General features: G+C 41.3%; 1 protein-coding gene across 4 annotated transcripts in view; it reads right to left on the reverse strand.

Moving 5' to 3' along the window:
• Nucleotides 1-18,242, reverse strand: part of mpdz (multiple PDZ domain crumbs cell polarity complex component) — a 67,807-nt gene that overhangs the window by 12,518 nt on the left and 37,047 nt on the right. For 3 of the 4 annotated variants that reach the window (XM_026161917.1, XM_026161919.1, XM_026161920.1), the window contains exons 16-31: nucleotides 17,214-17,399; nucleotides 16,441-16,650; nucleotides 15,241-15,399; nucleotides 14,778-14,930; nucleotides 11,239-11,565; nucleotides 10,803-10,914; nucleotides 9,332-9,530; nucleotides 8,784-8,825; nucleotides 7,523-7,630; nucleotides 7,341-7,421; nucleotides 7,041-7,218; nucleotides 6,817-6,927; nucleotides 4,445-4,531; nucleotides 2,267-2,296; nucleotides 1,523-1,588; nucleotides 1,223-1,294 (exon numbers count right to left, since the gene is read on the reverse strand). In XM_026161917.1, coding sequence (XP_026017702.1) covers nucleotides 1,223-1,294; nucleotides 1,523-1,588; nucleotides 2,267-2,296; nucleotides 4,445-4,531; nucleotides 6,817-6,927; nucleotides 7,041-7,218; nucleotides 7,341-7,421; nucleotides 7,523-7,630; nucleotides 8,784-8,825; nucleotides 9,332-9,530; nucleotides 10,803-10,914; nucleotides 11,239-11,565; nucleotides 14,778-14,930; nucleotides 15,241-15,399; nucleotides 16,441-16,650; nucleotides 17,214-17,399 — 2,121 coding nt within the window. The remainder of the gene's footprint in view (nucleotides 1-1,222; nucleotides 1,295-1,522; nucleotides 1,589-2,266; nucleotides 2,297-4,444; nucleotides 4,532-6,816; nucleotides 6,928-7,040; nucleotides 7,219-7,340; nucleotides 7,422-7,522; nucleotides 7,631-8,783; nucleotides 8,826-9,331; nucleotides 9,531-10,802; nucleotides 10,915-11,238; nucleotides 11,566-14,777; nucleotides 14,931-15,240; nucleotides 15,400-16,440; nucleotides 16,651-17,213; nucleotides 17,400-18,242) is intronic. The other variant, XM_026161918.1, reaches the window with a different exon arrangement.

The following is an 18,242-nucleotide window of genomic DNA, read 5'->3' on the forward strand; positions in this document are numbered from 1 at the left end:
GAGCTCTGATCACCACTGGGATAGCAGCACTACTCCAGCTCGCACCAACATGTGTATTTTTGCTACTTTTTCTTTTTAATTTAATGAAAAGCAGAGATCAAAATTAGAGAACACCTTACATGCCTAAATGTCCTGTATTTAAGTCACTGCTTCTTCTAATAAATGTAACAAAATCCATGAACAAGAGCGATGGAGTTAGCAAATAGCTAATACTGGCTAATACGCTGGGCCAGTATACCAGCAGGTCTCTTGTAGGGGGGGGGCCTTTTCTCTAAATGACTGTAACACTACTAACTAACACAACACAACGATTGTTATCAATTTCCCACACTGCTCTGGTTTGATCTTGGTCTTGTCCACAGTTTAGCCACTGCTTGACTTTCATAGCCACAGCTAGGTTCAGGATCAGGATTCCAGGCTAGCCATCATGCATTATTTTAATGCTCTCACATTCAACAAGTGCTTCTGTTTCACGGGGTGACAAGAGGCACCGGCCTCCATAGAAAGTCTTGGCTGACTCTGTTGGCGTAGAAGCTTCTCATAGACATTACTCAAGCACCAAACCATGAAGCCCCGTCCTCCAAACTGACCCCCCTCTGCTCCCGTTTGACCCCGAACATAAAACCTCGCGTCGAAACTGAACCTTGCTGTCATCACTACAGTTCTTCTTCACCGTCCATGTGATGTGTCCCTCTGTGGCCTTGTGATTACTTCTCCCGATGATGGGCTTGGTCGCTGCACATTCTTTTTTCTTTTTTTTAAGTGGACGACTGGTGTTACAGTAAATTTTGATCTCTACTATATAATTATTAATTTAATGATCATCTCTAAATTTAAAATATTCACCCATCAGTAATTCATAAGCGCACTTACCTGTAACAACTCTGACTTCTGATCACTTCATTCATTGTTGATCTTAAATATAATGCTCGAAACTCAAAATCATCCATTTAAAACCAGAGTTTTGATTCTGTTACGCTTCCGAAAACGGACTAAAAGCAAAAAAGGCAAAAACTAAAGTAAAGGAAGAAAGATGTTCACGATTCCACAAAAAGAAACACACACACAGGAAGTCGGACGGTGGAGGCGTTAGGCCACGCATATGCATGTATAGCACGTCAGGACATCTCCGATTCACGGGCTGCCGTGTGACACGCTGACATATTCGTGCAAGCATACACGGAAATGGAAGGTGGAAAGCACAACACAGAGACCCACGAACCTTAAACGGGGTAGGAGTGAAAGGGTTAGTTGGGGAGAGGCGGAGGAAAAGTCTACTGTGACTGTCACCTTCCTACGGAGAAGACAAAAAGGGCAACTTTAACAGACAGCATCGTTCTGACAGGTCAAGTCAAAGGCGTGTGCCAGCGTTGCGTCGACAACATATCTCGAGTTTATGGTGAAAGTTGTTTTTTTTTTACTGAATCTATTTTAACGCCGTGAGCGACACCTACTGAAATCTGACAACAAACACAACAACACTGATAGGCGCTCTGCGTGCTCGGTAATTAGAAGTACCAACCTTGTCCTTGTTGTCCCTTGTTGCGGCTGCAGCAGCTCTCTCCTCACTCGAGTCTGTTATCGATGACTGTTGCATTTAAGACAGACATGAAGGTAAATCACTACTCTGCACCAGATAGCAACAACAAAAAAGGACTTTGAAATTAATTTACGTCACGTATGGACAGCAAATTCATAACATCCACTTCAATGTCACCAGATAGTGAAAGATACTGTATCACAGTGCAGTGCGACGCACGGGCAGTAATCCCATAAATATTAATGGGTCCACGCTAAGTCTTAAGTGTTCGGAATGACTAAAGCTGTGCTCGGTATGCTGTGTTATGATAAACCATCTGTTTTGGAAATCCGCATTTCTCAAATAAAGGCAAAACTTTCACTGCTTCTGCTAACTTGAAGCTTGGCAAAGCCGAGAACTGAAAGCACACAAACACTCGGCCAAAACACTGATGTGTCGAGTGAGGAAAGCGTGCCCAGCACCGCGCGCCCGTCCAAGCTCGACAACTTCTTGAATGATCAAGCTTGAAATGTTTTCTTCTTTGTTTGCCAGAAACTTGCAGTTTATAATTCTTCACACAACAGTATTTGTGTTGACTGCCGACCGTCTAATCAAGTTGTCTTTTTTACATTGGCAACGAGGCACTCGGGACGATGTTGGAGGGATAATTTGAATAAATCGCCTTTCAAAGCTGATGACAGGAGAAAAATTAAAAAGAAAAGGAGAAGAAGAAGAAAAAGCACTTACAGTAAAAGCCTCAACTATCGTTTTCACTTTCTGCGGGTGCAACAGATGGGAAAGAAAGCAAAGTTACAGAGACAGAAAATGAATATGAACACCTGCTATCAGAGGTAAATTTAAAAACAGGCATCGTGCACAGGTTGGAAAATAGTATCCGTGTCGAACAGGTCCAATCAAGTTGCACGCAGGTCCAAACGAAAGACACGCCCACACAAACGCGAGGAGACACAGCAGACGCAGGCTAGGTTTCTAACCTGAGGCAGGGAGGTTTGACGAGTGCAGCGAAGGCTCGACCCGCTGTGGCTATTTAGCTGAAGGAAGGGCAGGGGTGGCTTCTAAAAGCAACACAAGACCGACAAGCTGACAAACATTAGAGATGATGTCTGAGCCTTTCTGACAAAATTTAATCAAAGGTAGCTGAGGAGACAGAGAGAGATTGAAATCATTAACGTTTAACTAACGGGTTCCTCGAAGACGGATATTTCCTTCACGTGGAGGAACTGAAGAAAGCCTCTCGCTCTCTGAAAGCGTAAATGTTTCAAAGACTCCTCCGGGCTACCTTGAGATTATTCACTGCTTACAACAGAGTGATTTGAAACTTCAAGGGAAACAGCACAGATGTAGTTACTGTGCTCTCTTAGGTGGCCCTCGGTGGCTGCATTTTAAAACAGCTACTACTGCTCGGACTCCACTGCTCAGATATATCATCCATTAAAAATGGTATTTATCTCATGATTCGGTTTATTGTCGTGGATTTCACTTTAGCCGCACTCAGCGCTGACCCCAGTGACTCTGGAGTGAATTAGAAGAACGTCTTCCTGCAGCCGCAGAGCCACAATTAATGCCCTTATTATTTTCTCTTATACTTTCAGGGTTGCCAACTTAAATCCCCTGGAAAAATCTAATTTTTTAAATATATACAGACTTTCACCCATCATAACTCAAATCCACATATATTACCATCCACGAGGTCGATTTAAACAGATTCTCCAGCAAGTTTGACTAATGAGCCTTGCTAATAATGTCTCCTTGTATCACTGGATGTGTTCCTGAACACATTAACAGCAATGGCGACAACTTAATTATTCATCGGCTAGTTTATATTTAAGGCCATTTCTGAGGAAAAATATATATACACGGCTGCAACCTTTTTAATAATTAAACTAATAAGAAAACGAAAAAGCAACTGGATGAAAAACTAAAACGAAAATGTTTTTATGCCTTCAATATGCCCTCGGCTTTTTACGTGCAGACTTTTTTTTCCGTCTAGGTTTTATATGTTTTTAGCATAGACTGTATACAAAAATGGAGGCAGCCTAATGTATTCTTTTTAATGGCCAACAGGGGGCGACATCTCTGGCTATCGAAAGCAGTCCAGTTGTTTAGAAGTCTATGATGAAATGACCTCCCTGTGCATTGGATTTAATAGTGCAGTACCTATTTTAGTGATGGGTTTATACTTAATTGCTAGCGTAATACAACACAATGTTGGCCCATTTAGAGTAAAATACACAGATATATGGGTGTGGTAATATATCCTCAGTTCTTAAATGCATATCACCCCGATTTTATAAAAGAAATGGCCAAAGAGGACCAAAATCCTTAACTCGAGAGCTCAAAACAAGACAAAACTAAAAAGGCGGTGGCTGACGTTCGTCTATCAGTATGCCCTACAATACAGCACAAAAGATTTTTCGGCTGATATAAAGATAAAAAGTGCCAGCTGTGCTATTCCCACAAAAAGCTGGCAACCCTGATATTGTAGAGTTGATAATGACCATCTTTATATGAGGTATCAATTAAATTTTAATAAGCCCCGTGGTTAGAATCTAGTGTGCATGTGCAATAAATGTCACCAAAGCTCACCTTCAGCACAGATGTGTCTAAAATAGTGGCCACATTGATTTTAGCGCTTGGTTAAAAGCAGCATTTGGGGTCGCTGACATTAAACAAATGATTCAGTTCTTTTTCTCCTGGAGGGAATTTAGAATTCTGCTTTATTTCCATTAATGCGCACATCGTGTTTATTTCAAAGTCAAAGACGGACATAAAAAGAAAGACTCAGCCACCAGTCTGAGAGACAAAGGGAAAGAGTAGGGAGTGCAGATAATGCAACTAAGATAAAGTGTGATGGATAGCTTAAGCAATAAAAATGAGGGAGACAAAAAGAGAAAGACAGATTACCTGACATGTGCGAGGTGGCATGTGTGTGAAAGCGGTGGTGAGTTTCTTTACTGCGGGCGATGAAACTGGGCAATAAACTGACTCAGGCTGAGAACGCCATGTAGAGGAACAGAGATGTAGGTTGAGGCAGCTCATATTGTAGTAACTACTTAAAACTGTTCTGAGTACTTTAAAGAACTAGTTTGGTATACAGTACTGTGTAAATGTTTCCTACATTTTGCTAGCAAAAATAGAAAATGAGTAAACAGAGTGAATCATTTCCTGAAGTAATCATCAGGAATTACATTCAAAGCTCTTCTTTGGATGTTTCGGCCTGTTTGTTCTGTTCTCTTTCAAGATGATCCCACACTGCTTCAATAATGTTGAGGTCTGATCTCTGGGGAGGCCAATTCATGACTGATAGAGTTTCATTGTGTGTTTCTAAATCCAGGTATGCTTTTACTGCGTTGGCAGTGTGTCCAGAATCATTGTCTTGTTGAAAAATGAAGCTGTTCTCAGGCAGATGCTTTCCAGATGGCATTGCATGGTGGATCAAAATCTGATGGTACTTTTCTGCGGTCATAATTCCATCAGTTTTGTCAAGATCCCCACACCACTGACTGAAATTTATCCCGAAGCCATGACAGAGTCTCCACTGTGTGTTTTACAGATGCCTGTAGATACTGTTGTCCTTCTCTCTTGACCTCCTCCATTTATTTATTTAAGATGATTTGTACTGAGAACTTCAAATTTGCGCTGTTGCCACTGATTGTGTAATTTGGCATTACACTCAGCCTTTTCTCCCAGTTTCCCTTGAATTATTGACAGCCACCCGTCTACTGACACCATTTCTGATGAGGCATCAGTGAACAGTAGATGGATCAAGTGAATGGTCAGATGCATCTCTCAGGTTTTTTCCTAATTTTTTCCTACTTCTTAAAAGCTGACTTTCAGACACTTTCAGACACAGGTAGCTTTGTCCTTGTATTTCTTTAGTTCTTCACTTTTCAAGTTTCCTAAAAAATGGACAAACTGCACAACACGCTGAGATATGCCAAGCTTTCAGTTAATATCTCGTTGGCATTTTTTGTTAAAAATGTATGTTTTTGTGACAGACTGCTTGTAACAACGTGTGTAAAGTATAAAGAATTTATATTTGTATTTGCTAGGTTGTCTGTCACGTGTAGATACAACATCAGTTCTTTCCTTTACTTACTTTGTCTTTAATTTGAATAATTCATAGGTCAAAGTTAAGTCGCTTAACACGTAAAAAAAGTCTGAAGATTCTGAAGGTCAGTTTTTTAAGTCTTTAATAAAAAAAGCTCAAGACTTTTGCACAGTACTGTAACTTTGACCAAATAAGACATATAGTTAAAAGGTAACTAATTACGTGTCTCTTTTTTATTGTATTGTTTTGAAGTTACAATCAGCCACTAATTAAACATTAAACAATTAAATATTAGCAGGCTACTGAATTAGCCTGCTAATGTTTTTGTTAGCCTAGCTCATACTAGTATCAAGTGCACACTGTATTTCAGTATTTCTTTAGCTAACAACCATGACAGTTAGCTAGCTTTTAGCAACTAAAAGCTAAAAGGTTTATTCTAAACAGTGTTAACTTTTTAGATAATAACTTTAGTACTGTCGAGCTAACTGCTAAAAAACATATCAAAAATAATAAGACAACAAGGCCGAGAACCTCTTACCCAAAATACTACAGTTACTGTTTGGAAAACCAAAAGAATAAATCAAATGATGCTACAAATCCACGCAGAGCTCAGGGGAACTGCAAAGTCAGGTTCGGTCAATGGCCCTTATGCCATTGTTCCAAAAACACTGATCATAGCAGCTTTAATATCATTCTTGCCCTCCTCGTGTCCTTCCCCTGTTTTACATAAGATTATGGTTTGTTGTATGCTTAATGAGTAACCAGAATGTTTAGGAAAGCATGAGGGACTATCTCCTAATGTGTGAAAGGTGATGAAAGCAGGGAGATCTGACACTGGAGCCACGCCAGTAGCAGCCTCAGCAGGAAACGATTTAGTCATGCTTTAAAGGCCTGAGGGCACTTTCAAGCAACAAACGGTGTTGTTGATACACTGTTTCAGCGCTGCTCTTAAAGGTTAAAACACGCTAATACATTTAATATGCCAGGCAGGGTTTGCTGTCGCTCCATAAAAGAGTTCACATTTACTTTCAACGTACAGACAACCCAGGACAATAAAGGGGTCGTATACGGTACCTGTTAGCTTTTTGAAAGTGCCCTAAACGGCCTGTGCTGAAACACAAAAGTTTTACACGAGGTAACAAAAAAGAAGCTGCAGAGTGAGGATATTGTGACCTTTACATTACGAGGTAGTTACTGGGAAGCAGACGCTAATATACAGACTTACCCTGGGCCTCTGGATAATACTCTGGACCAGGAAGGAGACAGGGTTCCCTGCCCTCCGTATGGCCTCCACTGCCTCCTCATGACTAGCATCTCTTAGGTTTACTCCGTCCACCTGAAGGAAGCATAAAAAAAAAAAATTCTAGCCATTTATTTCAAACATTTGAGCACTTTAGTCCAAACGAATAAATTACATCGATTGTTCTGTGACACAAAAAGTCCCTTTACCTCTACAATTCGATCCCCAGTCTTCAGAGTCCCGTTCTGTCCAGCAGGACTGTCCTCCAGGATGTGCTTGATAAAAATGCCCCGCATCACCTCTCCAGAGCTCAGCCGGCTGCCCATCCCTCGGCCACCGACGATACTGATCCCCAGGGACTTGCCCGGCTCTCGGAAAAGCTCCACTCTGAGGAAGGTACCAATAAGGGATTGCAAGAGTTTTCACTTTAAACCTTGTGACATTTGATACGTGTACAAAATTGAATCAAAAGGTCAGGTACACATGTGTATGTGTCTGTGTTCACACACTTCCTCGGTTGGTTCCAGATGTTATAAGATGCGCTTTCTTCTCCTTCTCCGTCTTCGCGCTCGGGGAGGTTGGGAATTTCTCTAAAAATAGAAAAGAGGCTCCGCATATAAACATTTGTCTGTTCACCTTTAGGTTTGCCTGCAAATTGCATAACAAGTATCACTGTGGCAGGGGGACGTACTTCAGCGCTGGAGCTGCCACTGGAGCTGCGTCAGTGAAGATGTCGTCTTTAGGCTGCTCCAGGCTGGCCTTGTACTCCTCCAGATACTCAGCTGGGACATACGTAATGCTGAACCCCCCCCACCACACACATAAACATAAGCACACACACACATGAATGAGTGGATATTCACAAACTACACAACAACCTGGCCTCCATATTTATAAACCCTATTACTCACCGTTATTGGCAATTATGCCCCCATTCATTGCAAAAGCACAAAGTAATTTAACAAAAATAGAGGAGAACACGCAGTCAAGTGCAAACTGGAACCAAATCCTTACAGCTACCCCCCGCCGCCACCTTTTCATTAAACAAAACAGCTACTTTTAAACCTGCTCATTTACATTTAGAAGCCGTTGTCCCTGCATCAGATTTTACTTCACGAACGAGACTGCAGCAAAACTGACCTCAGTCTATTTGCAAAAAACTTCCCTGTGACGAGGTTGAGACGCTTTCGAAGTCCTGCATCACCTACTGCGTGACCGACGTGGAACAAATTTGATGGCTCTATTATTAACACAAACAAACTCCCTTTAGGAAATGAAACAAAAGAAAGCTGACAAACTGACGTTTCACAACAATTCAGAGTGAGGCTGATTCTCGGGGGCGCATTAGCACATCTGAGTGAAGCTAACAGATCTTCAGCAGATGGGTTGATTTTGATTTGTGTGTGTTTTTTTAAAAAAAATACATGGCATGCAGACAGAGGAAAATGAATGAAATAATGAAACGGATGAGTCAGTTCATTAAGAACATCACAACAGGCGGTGAGAGACGTGGCAGAGCTTATAAAGGAATGATGAGTGGAGGGAAAAACAGGAAAAACAGTGCGTTATGGTGTTTAAACATGTTAGTCACAATGGAAGCAAGAAGAAGACGTACAGCAGGTTAGGTGCTAAAAAAAAAGTGGTAGTCAATCAAGATTTATCCAGATCTGTTGTCACAGGAATAAAAATTCAAACATTTGTTAAAGCTGGTGCGCAGCTTCACAGTATTATTATTTAAATGCTACTCGGTGTATCTGACAGACATTAAAAACAGCATCTTTAGCAGCTATAGTCATATTTCGCTGTTGCTTTGGCACTCTGCTGTAAGTAACTGTCTGGATAAAACTCTAATAGACTATCATGAAGGTCGGCAGCAGATGGAAAGAAAGAGAGTTTGTTGTTGTTGTTGTTGTTGCAGAAAGACCACCAGCATGGAAGTTAGTCATACTCACACATAAAATGGGCACAGATCGTCCTCGGGTGCACAAGCAGATCTAGAATGTGAAGAGTTGGCTTTTTTATGCACCGCAGCTAACAAACTGCCAAGTTTAGTTCAGCAAGCAGAACTTGTCAAATACAACATTCGATTTACCTGTAAGGCAAGTCCTTCACAGGGCAGGGTTTCAGGCCAACAGTGTAACTTTAGTAGTGCTCATTTCTTTAAAAAAATAATCTGTCAGTAACTACTGAGCCTGCTGTATTCTGCATTTATAGGCTCATTTAAACGGACTCTACCACGCGGCTTACATAGAAATAGCTGAGAGGAGCTAATAATCATTTCATGCACTCGGTAATGCCAGACATTACTAATTATGTGCATATGGGCTAAATGAAAACTAACCGCTTGAATTTAAAATGATACAGGCATAAGCTTCACATTTAAGTCAAATGAATTACTGCAAACCGCAATCTGTTATTTTTGGCCACAATAATGGTCTCATTGAAATCATAATGCATGCTATTGTTTCGCATAAACGTGTATATAGATTATAGCCTTTACCCCATATCTGGCCCAATGAGAGAGTGCCTCCTGAGCATGGCGCGGGCCTGGGCGTTGGTCAGGTTGGCAGTGGGCTCTCCGTTGATAGCCAGGATGAGATCGCCAACCCCGAGACGTCCATCCCGGCTAATGGATCCTCCGTGGATTATGCTGCGGATCAACATCCCCAAACCGTCTTTCAAGGCGCTCACTGTCATCCCTTTGAAGAAGATGAGCAACTGTTTGATTTAAGTGATTTAAGTGACTTGAGTATTTCAGAAACTGTTGATCTGCTGGAATTTTCCCACACAACTAGCTTTAACAAGGGAAAATATCCAAAGAAAACGCCTTGTTGATGTCAGAGGTCAGAGGAGAATGGCCAGATGGCTTTGAGCTAAAGGCAACAGTAACTCAAACTACCACTCATCATAACCAAGACCAACAGCACATCGGACCTTGAGGCAGAAGACCACACCATTAGCTGCCACTCCTGTTAGCTAACAAAAGGAAACGGAGGCTACAGTTCACGCCAGCTCACCAAGGAGTCTCATTCGGATGGTAGGGTCACAGTTTAGTATAAAGAACACGAAAGCATGGATGCATGTTGCCTTGTATCGGCCTTTTTTGTGGTTTAATGGTGTGGGGATATTTTCTTGGCACACTCTGAGCCATTTTTACACTTTGTGTTTTTATACTGTGCCTACTCTTGGCTCTGTAAAACATCAGTGAGAGAAAATATCCCAACATTTAGTTACCTCAGGAACACAGTTAGACTATATTTTTGATTCTCTTCTACAAGAAAATCCATTCATTCTAGAAACTGTCAACATGTTGATAAATTTAATTTTCACATCTGTCTCAATGGAGTGTGACATAATATCTCTGGAGGCTCGTCTTCATCTGCACATACTGTCCATCATTCTTTTTATCCAGATGGGAGACACTCCGGCTAAAGCCTTCGACTACATTTTAAACTCCCTTTTGCAACAGCTTGATGTGTGAGAGTTCATTTACAAACTGTTTAAAAATACGATTAGTGTGCTCTATTTAAGAATGAATTCGGTCTAAGTAAGCTGCAAATTGAGAGCAAAATATGCCGAATATTCTCCACCCAATAAAAACCTTGAAAGAGCACAAACGAGCAAAATAAGAGACGATTTTCACTGAGGAATTGAAGATTTTAAACTGTAACTTCATAACACCTATTTGTTTTAGAAGTTCATACTTAATATTCTTGGAGCCAGTAGCAGCCCCTTGGGCAGGTTTTGAAATGCAAATAATGAGTATGGCGATGGGATTAGACTTTCTGAGTGGAAAACAGTCAAAAATTGCTTCTATCATTTTTCCATAAAACTGGATTTAGAAAACAGGAGATAAAAGTAAAGGCCAAATGCACCTTTCAATCCTGAAACCTCATTAACACTTCTGTGGAAAATGAGAAGAAAACAAATAAAAAGAACAAATTAACGATTGTAAAGAAATGAGCACAAACCCAGGCTGGAGTTGCCCTTGACGACTGTGATAGTCCTTTCAAAATTGCTCCCTGAGGTCAACGTTGCTTTGTCTCCGTCTTCTGCAGATTCTTTCGCACCAGCCTCCTCGTCCTTTAAGGTGATAATTCAGCACACTTAGTCATGACAGTAAATAAATATATTAATAAGGCCGGATTCCAAAACAAAGCAGGGTCTCTGGAGAAAAAGGCAGCGATTTGACTGTGAAAATCATTTTAAACAAATCAGCTTAGAACCTTTTTTATCTCGCGTTTGAAGGCAGCCTCTGAGTGGAGAGACTTTAAAAAAGAAATGATGGAGGATTATTTCCTCGCTGTTATAACGCACCTTGTCACATGTGCACAGCATAGAATATCCATTTTAATCTTATCTCCTGATCTTATCGCGAGCAAAAATTTAGACTTGTTAAATTCTTACCTTCATCAAAACTCTTATGTCTACAATCTCTCCGAAAGAGATAGCAGGCTCCTTCTGATAGTTAAGGCTCTCCACAGGTTCCTCCAGCACATTCGATCTGCTCCCAATTTCAGCAAACGGGCTGTATGAATTTGTGCCGTCCTCTGGGTCTTCTTTGCTCGGGAGCTGTCCCAGGTACTGGTCGGAGCTGCTCAGAATAGCATTAAAAGCCGGGATGTGGCTGGTCAGACTCGGAGGAGCGTAAGAGGCCGACTCCTCCGGAGAGAAGACTTGACTATTGTCTGCAAAGCAGGGATGCTCCTCCAGCAAGTTCAGTCGGGCTGTAAGCTGGAGTAAAACAAAGTAGAGCAGATTGAGTGAACATTCCCACTCTGTTAGTTAGACAACTGCCCAACAGGGACAATTCATCTCCCTCCATCGCTGCCGTGCCCTCCTTGTAATGAGCCACAGAAAAGCCATCGGAGGCCAGTAGAAAGTGGCATAAATTACTGAAGATCTTGAGAGCCGAGTGCATTATGCAGTTTTATTATAACAGCGTTTAAGACTTTATTAGAACCAGGCTGAATAGTAATGGTTCTCAGCAAAAAATCCTTCTGGGAGTCTGAACAGAAGTTAAAAAAAATGCAAATGTGCAAATATATAAAACATGAGAGTCTCAGTATATAGATATGTACTTAAAACAGGAAATATGAAGTGTAATTTGAAATAAGACAGCACTGAACTGGGCTTTGACAAATGGAGGAAAGTGAGATGGTTTTACTAAAGGCAGCTTCCAAAGTTAGGGATTAAACTGTTGTTATTATTAGGGGTCATTTATTACACCAGTTGTTTCAAAGCTTGAGGTCAGAACCCCCTCATGGATGTACAAAATATTAAATAAGTAATTTTTTGGCATGCAAAGCAGTACTACAAACTAATAGTTCAGTAAGAATCACTATATACACACCTCAGTCAGAATAGACAGGACCAAACTGTTTCAAATTTATAAATATACTGCTCAAAAAATGCACAGGAACACTTTGAAAACACATGAGATCTATGTGGGGAAACCTGCTGGATAGCTACACTGATTTGGACTGGATAATGTGTTAGGGATGAAAGGATTCCACCTCGTTTGATGGAAATGAAAATGATCAACTACAGAGGGAAGAAATCAAAGAGACTCTGAAAATCAACGTCAAATAATGATGCGGCAGGCGAGTCCATTTGGCTGAAATTTCATTGCACTCCAACTCCAAATGGTACTCAGACGTTTGTATGACCCTCATGTGCTTGTATGGCTCCAAATGAGACGATGGATGGTTCCAGGTCTGGACCAGGGCATCACTGAGCTCCTGGACAAGCTCCTGAGATGCAACCTGCAACCATTATGTTTCTGCTGGATGGGCAGAAACATAATGTCCCAGAGGTGTTCTTTTGATTTAGGTCGGGCAAGCATGGGGAGCAATCAATGGTATCAATTCTCTCCTAGAGAAACTACCTGTCTCCTGAAATCTACTCCATGCTCTGTGCTGGGAGACAGTGGCACATATTGATGTGCCACCCTGGATGAGTTGAACTACCTGTGCAACCTCTGTAGGGTCCAGGTATTGCCTCATGCTAGCTCTTGTGACACTGACCCTAATCAAATGCAAAAGCATTCCTGTTGTGGAGGTTGTCTCATCGTTGCCCCTCTAGTTCACCTGATGTCGTTAACAGTGTTGGTCAAGTTACTTGAAAAAAGTAATCAGTAACTAATTACTGATCACTTCCCCAAAAAAGTAATCCCATTACTTTACTGATTACTTATTTTCAAAAGTAATTAATTACTTAGTTACTTTTTAAAAACACGATTTACAACCTGAAGAGGTGATAAAGCGATAGATCTTTCAGCCCAATTCTACTTTTTCTACATAATCCATCATACAAAATGTAATCAAATGGAAAAGTCTCTTTTTTTAACTTGTTTTATTAGTTTTAATCTTTTAACTTTATGCCTCAAGCAAAAATTTAATTATATGCAACATTCTGACTTGAATAAATTAGTTTAACATTGAAACCTATTTTCTGCACATTCCAGCACATAAAATAAAATATTTTTTGTGTTTGCACTCACTCTTTCAAATAGATGCAAGTAAAACACAGCAGAAAATAAATAAAGTCAAAGACTCAGCGGTCCTGTTGCTCTATTTTCACCTGTAAAGCAGGACTGCGGTAGGCGGAGGTTTACACTGGTGCAGGTGTGCCGCGGTCAGTGGAAGAATCCGCGAGTTTCTCTGTGAGTTTCCCATTATGTCGTAGCGCACTCGGTGCTTGCTTGGAAGTTTAGGGGTTGTTTTCGCTGTAAAAAGAAGTTTTCTTCCCACGCAAGATGGACGCTAATGTTTTTGTCACTTTTTATGGAATCAAACTCAAAGTAAGGTCAGTACTTCCACGCTTTAAACGCTGCACGCTCATACTCTCTCCCACAATCGATATGTGATCCACTGTTGATCTGCACACAGCTGTTGTCACGAACGTCGCACTCGCTTACGTCACTGTCGTGAGACATTCTCGCAAAAAATCACGGTTTTAGTAACGCAGTAACGCAGCGTTCCTACGGGAAAGTAACTGTAATCTAATTACCGTTTTTGCAATAGTAATCCCTTACTTTACTCGTTACTTGAAAAAAGTAATCAGATTACAGTAACGCGTTACTTGTAACCAACACGTGCCAAAGAGATAAGATATATGCTGAAGAAAATGAATGCAGAATGTCCCAATTTTCTAATTAAAGTTACAAATCATTCCCCATCCAAACGAACAAGCTGATAGTCAGGTAAACAGAGAACTCACTAACTTAAAGGCAGAGACATTCTTGAGGCGAGTTACAATGTGGTGAACTTTACATTGTTGTTCAGGAAACAGGCACGGAGTGAAAGGTTAAAAAAAACATCCAGCCTCACAGTCCGGAAAAGCTGGTGCATTTCTTACGGTCACTGATGTAAATTTATCAAGAGACTTGTTGCTTTCCTCTGGAGCACATGATCACGCTGAGGCTGAGCTGTCGGGCTTGGTACAAACAGCTGAAATGTATTTTGTGAAATCCCCCAGTACTATAAATTGCCACGAGTCGTCCTGCCCCACGTTCGTCCCTCTGGGCCGCCCTATTATACGATAAATTACGCAGCGAGGCCCTACAAATAAGGTCGGCTGTGGCCTTTGGGAAAACTGGAAACACACAGATACCCTTAGGAAAATAGTTTGTCTGCTCCTTACTCTTTTTTTGCGGGGTTATTTTCCTTATAATTTAATATCCATTTGGAGAGTTTCAGTTCTTGGGGCTGTGGATATAACACCGAGTTCAGTAATGTAGTTACTGCCCTAACAAAGAACAGAAAACATGTCTCATGACATTTTGGCCCTCCATAGCAAAAAACCCCAAAGAATAATGACTACATGCTGTAAAGCTCATTGTGACAAAGGGCACGAGATGGTGCGGTAACATTTAATGAAATGAGGAAAACAATATCAAGCTGTGCTTCTCATTTCAGTTACATTTTATAAATAAAGGTCCTTACCTTAGGTGTGGATGAGTGTAGGTAATCCAGGTCTGTGCTACAGGTGCTACCATGGAGAGCGATCATGGAAGCTTGGAAAGTGTCGTCCTCGATCCCGGAGTAAGAATGACCTAACATCTTTTCATCAGGCAGGTCTGCATCACTGGTATCAATCTGCCGTAATGGATCAAAATACAAATAGCTGGGACACTTAGGAAGAATCACTAATCATGCTATTGTAGGAATGTAATGCAAGTCAATCAGAATTGATGTAGCTACAGCTAATGAAGCCTTAACAATAAAACCCTCAATCGACTGCGTGTATTTATTAGAATACCATTCATATAAGCTAACTGTTGCATGATTACAAGCATGGTACGCTTCAAAATTACGAGAAGGAAGCAAAAGTATAAGTTGTGTTTCCCTTTTCATGAGCTGTGATTGATTGATTGATTTTTTTCAGTTTTCCCAGAAGCTAACTAACCAATGCAGGCTCTGCTCGGTAAAGGATGCCCTCAGTCAGTCCTTCTTCCTCTCCTTCTTCAACCAAAATACTGTTGAAGTCAAATGATTGGATGGTGGGTGATGAAGTTATTTCCTGCTCACCATATGGGTGTGGAGAGTGGGAATATCCACATATTCCCTAAGAAAGTGGAGAAATTCTTTCAGTGTCCCCGGCTTTATGGAATTACACTACATTAACCAAATTACACTACATTAACCAAAACCTAGAGCAAATAAATTAACATGGAATGATGATGGAAAGCGATGTTACATTTTTGAGGATGCTGTTATTTAACTATAGAGTTCAATCATCTCGACGTTCTGAATTTCATGTTTTTTACATGCATTCTATGGAAAGCAAAAGAACTTTTGCAATTTACTGTGAGTAGCGTGCACCCTAGAAATGTATGAAAACCAAGATGGCATATTGCAGGATTACACTAGTAAGACTCAATTTTGAGAGGCAACACAACAAAATACTTCTCAGAAGTCCATTCCACGTCCTGCAGCAGAGCAGGATAACTCCACAGAGGCTTCCAGCAGCTCTGTAATCCAGCTAACCCTGGCAGCCCAGAGGTCTCGCTGAGTAATCCAACGACAGATTCAATACAAGAGAACTGCGGCTCTACAGCTGAAAGAATGCAAGCTGTTTTTGCAGGGAGAGAAACATCCTGTACAAGGAGCACAGCTGCCTGGAGCAATGAATATGCCGTTGGACGGACCTAATATCTTGACAGGTGCCCTTGTATGTTTAAATGTACAAGAGGGGATGTGCTACTGGAGAATTCGATAACATAATAATATAAAACAAAGGGTCCAGGGCATTTTAGGCTGGTCACCTCCCCTGAAAGAATAGTGGGTGGAATGCTAAACCATGCAGCCTACCTCCACACTGTTTCCTGCATGAAAAATTCAAGCCCTTGTAAGCTGAGCTGTCATGACTGGAGACTAACTTGTGTGATATATGGACTGCTGGATTTAAAACCCTGCATACGTAGAGGGACAGATCCCTGACAAATACTGCAGAAAATTCACAAAAGCACAGAGTAAATCTCAGTAACTCTGACAGGTACACGTACACTTAATACTACAATCACGCAAAACACATTTGAACTTTGATTTTCAAAGCGATTTAAAGTAGAGGGGGGAAAAGCAAATGCTTTCTAATAACAATTCTTACAGGCAGTGGTTTGGCGACTCCGATCTGGACCTTGCCGAGCTTGGCCCCCTTAAGGGCCTGGACGGCATCCTCCAGGCTGGCGTTCTCCAGGTTGCTGCTGTTAACGTACATGAGTCGGTCTCCTGGCAACAGCCTCCCATCCTTCTCTGCGACACCATTGGGAACCAGAGAGCGAATCACAATCACTGTTTTGGCCGGGTCCAGTGGGTCCTGTGGTGATGTTAAGCCAGCACAAGTCAATGAGTAAATTATCACAGCCTCATATGGAGATCACATCGAATTCAGGTCATTTTCTTAACCACTCCCACACACACACGTGGGGTATTCATTTCTTGTGGGGACATCTAATTGACATAATGCTTTCTCTAGCCCCTTACCCCAACCCTAACCATGAAAAATGAATGCCTAACCCTTAGCCTAAACCTAACATATTGTCACTGAAACCACATTTTGAGTCTCAAAAATGCCTTCAAACTTGAGGCGACCATAATCCTGGTCCCCACAAATAAACTTCCAATTTTTGGCCTCCACAAAGATATGAATACACACTCAGACACACACACACACCACCGAGCTTTTTCCATCTAATAAAAGTAGCCCATATTGTGAATATGGCCACGTTTAAATATCCTATAATACAGAAATACGCACAATGTAGACACGTTTAAAAAACTAAAGAAAAAAACTCATCATCTAAACATGTTAAAAAAGGATCTGTTACCTGAATATTGATATTTGTTACATTTCCATTAAACCCTAGAACATAATCCCACCTGGTAATCCAAAATGCTGAATCCCAATCCCCCTTCTCCTTTTTCGAGCTCGATATTCTGGATCTCCAACTCCCACATAGCCAAAGGGGATCCTATCGCCTCCTCGCTCACGTTGCCCTGTGTCGCCGCTATTGTATTCACCTCTGGGTGTTCAGCAACCACTACACCGCTGAGGTCTATTTGATTCTGCACAGAAAGGAAAAACCCAAAATCACTATGTAACCCCATGCCTTCGTCGCTTTGACTCTCAACCCATAGGCTGCTCCCCTCTAGTTCTGTTTCTGGCTCAGGTTTCTGGCAGCAGATGAAAGGGAAATATCTTTGGGATGCTCGGGCCTTAGTACATTATCACAGATAAGGCGAGAGAGATGAAAACCCCCTTACCCAAAGGAAAGCGGCTTTTGATGTCTCATATCTCTAGCAAATGTTTCTGGCTACTGCTGAGATATTGCTAGAATTGGTCTTAATAAACACTCAGCCTTCCCTGCTTATCACTAAGTCTTAATCCATCATGGATGGCAGTGTGGAAACCCGATAGAGCAATTGACAGCAAGCTAATAATGGTTGATGGGTTAGAACAGAGATGGTAGACTTAAAGAGCATCATTCTCAAATTGCTTTATATGCACAGGCAGGAAAACATATTCTATGATGTGGTAATGCTTTCAAAAGGAGGCCTGCATATGCATCGTCTGCAACAGTACTTTCTTAGTAATATACACCGGACAACTGATTATCTGAGTGTTAACACAGATATCTAACCAGCCAATCACATGGCAGAAACTCAATGCATTTAGGTATGTGGACAGGGTCAACACGATGTGCTGTTCAAACAGAGCATCAGAACCTTGTTGAATCTGTGCCATGAAGAAATAAAGCAGCTCTGCAGGTAAAAGGAGGTCCAACCCAGTACTAGCTAGGTGTACCTAATAAAGTGTCCTGTAAGTGCAGACTGCAAGTTTGTACCCTTTTACTTGGATGTTTTTTGTAGTATTAAGTATTAAACGGACTGCAGCATCATGAGTGCAGG

This window comes from Astatotilapia calliptera, chromosome 3 (genome assembly GCF_900246225.1).
Source record: "Astatotilapia calliptera chromosome 3, fAstCal1.2, whole genome shotgun sequence".
Classification (NCBI taxonomy): Eukaryota; Metazoa; Chordata; class Actinopteri; order Cichliformes; family Cichlidae; genus Astatotilapia; species Astatotilapia calliptera.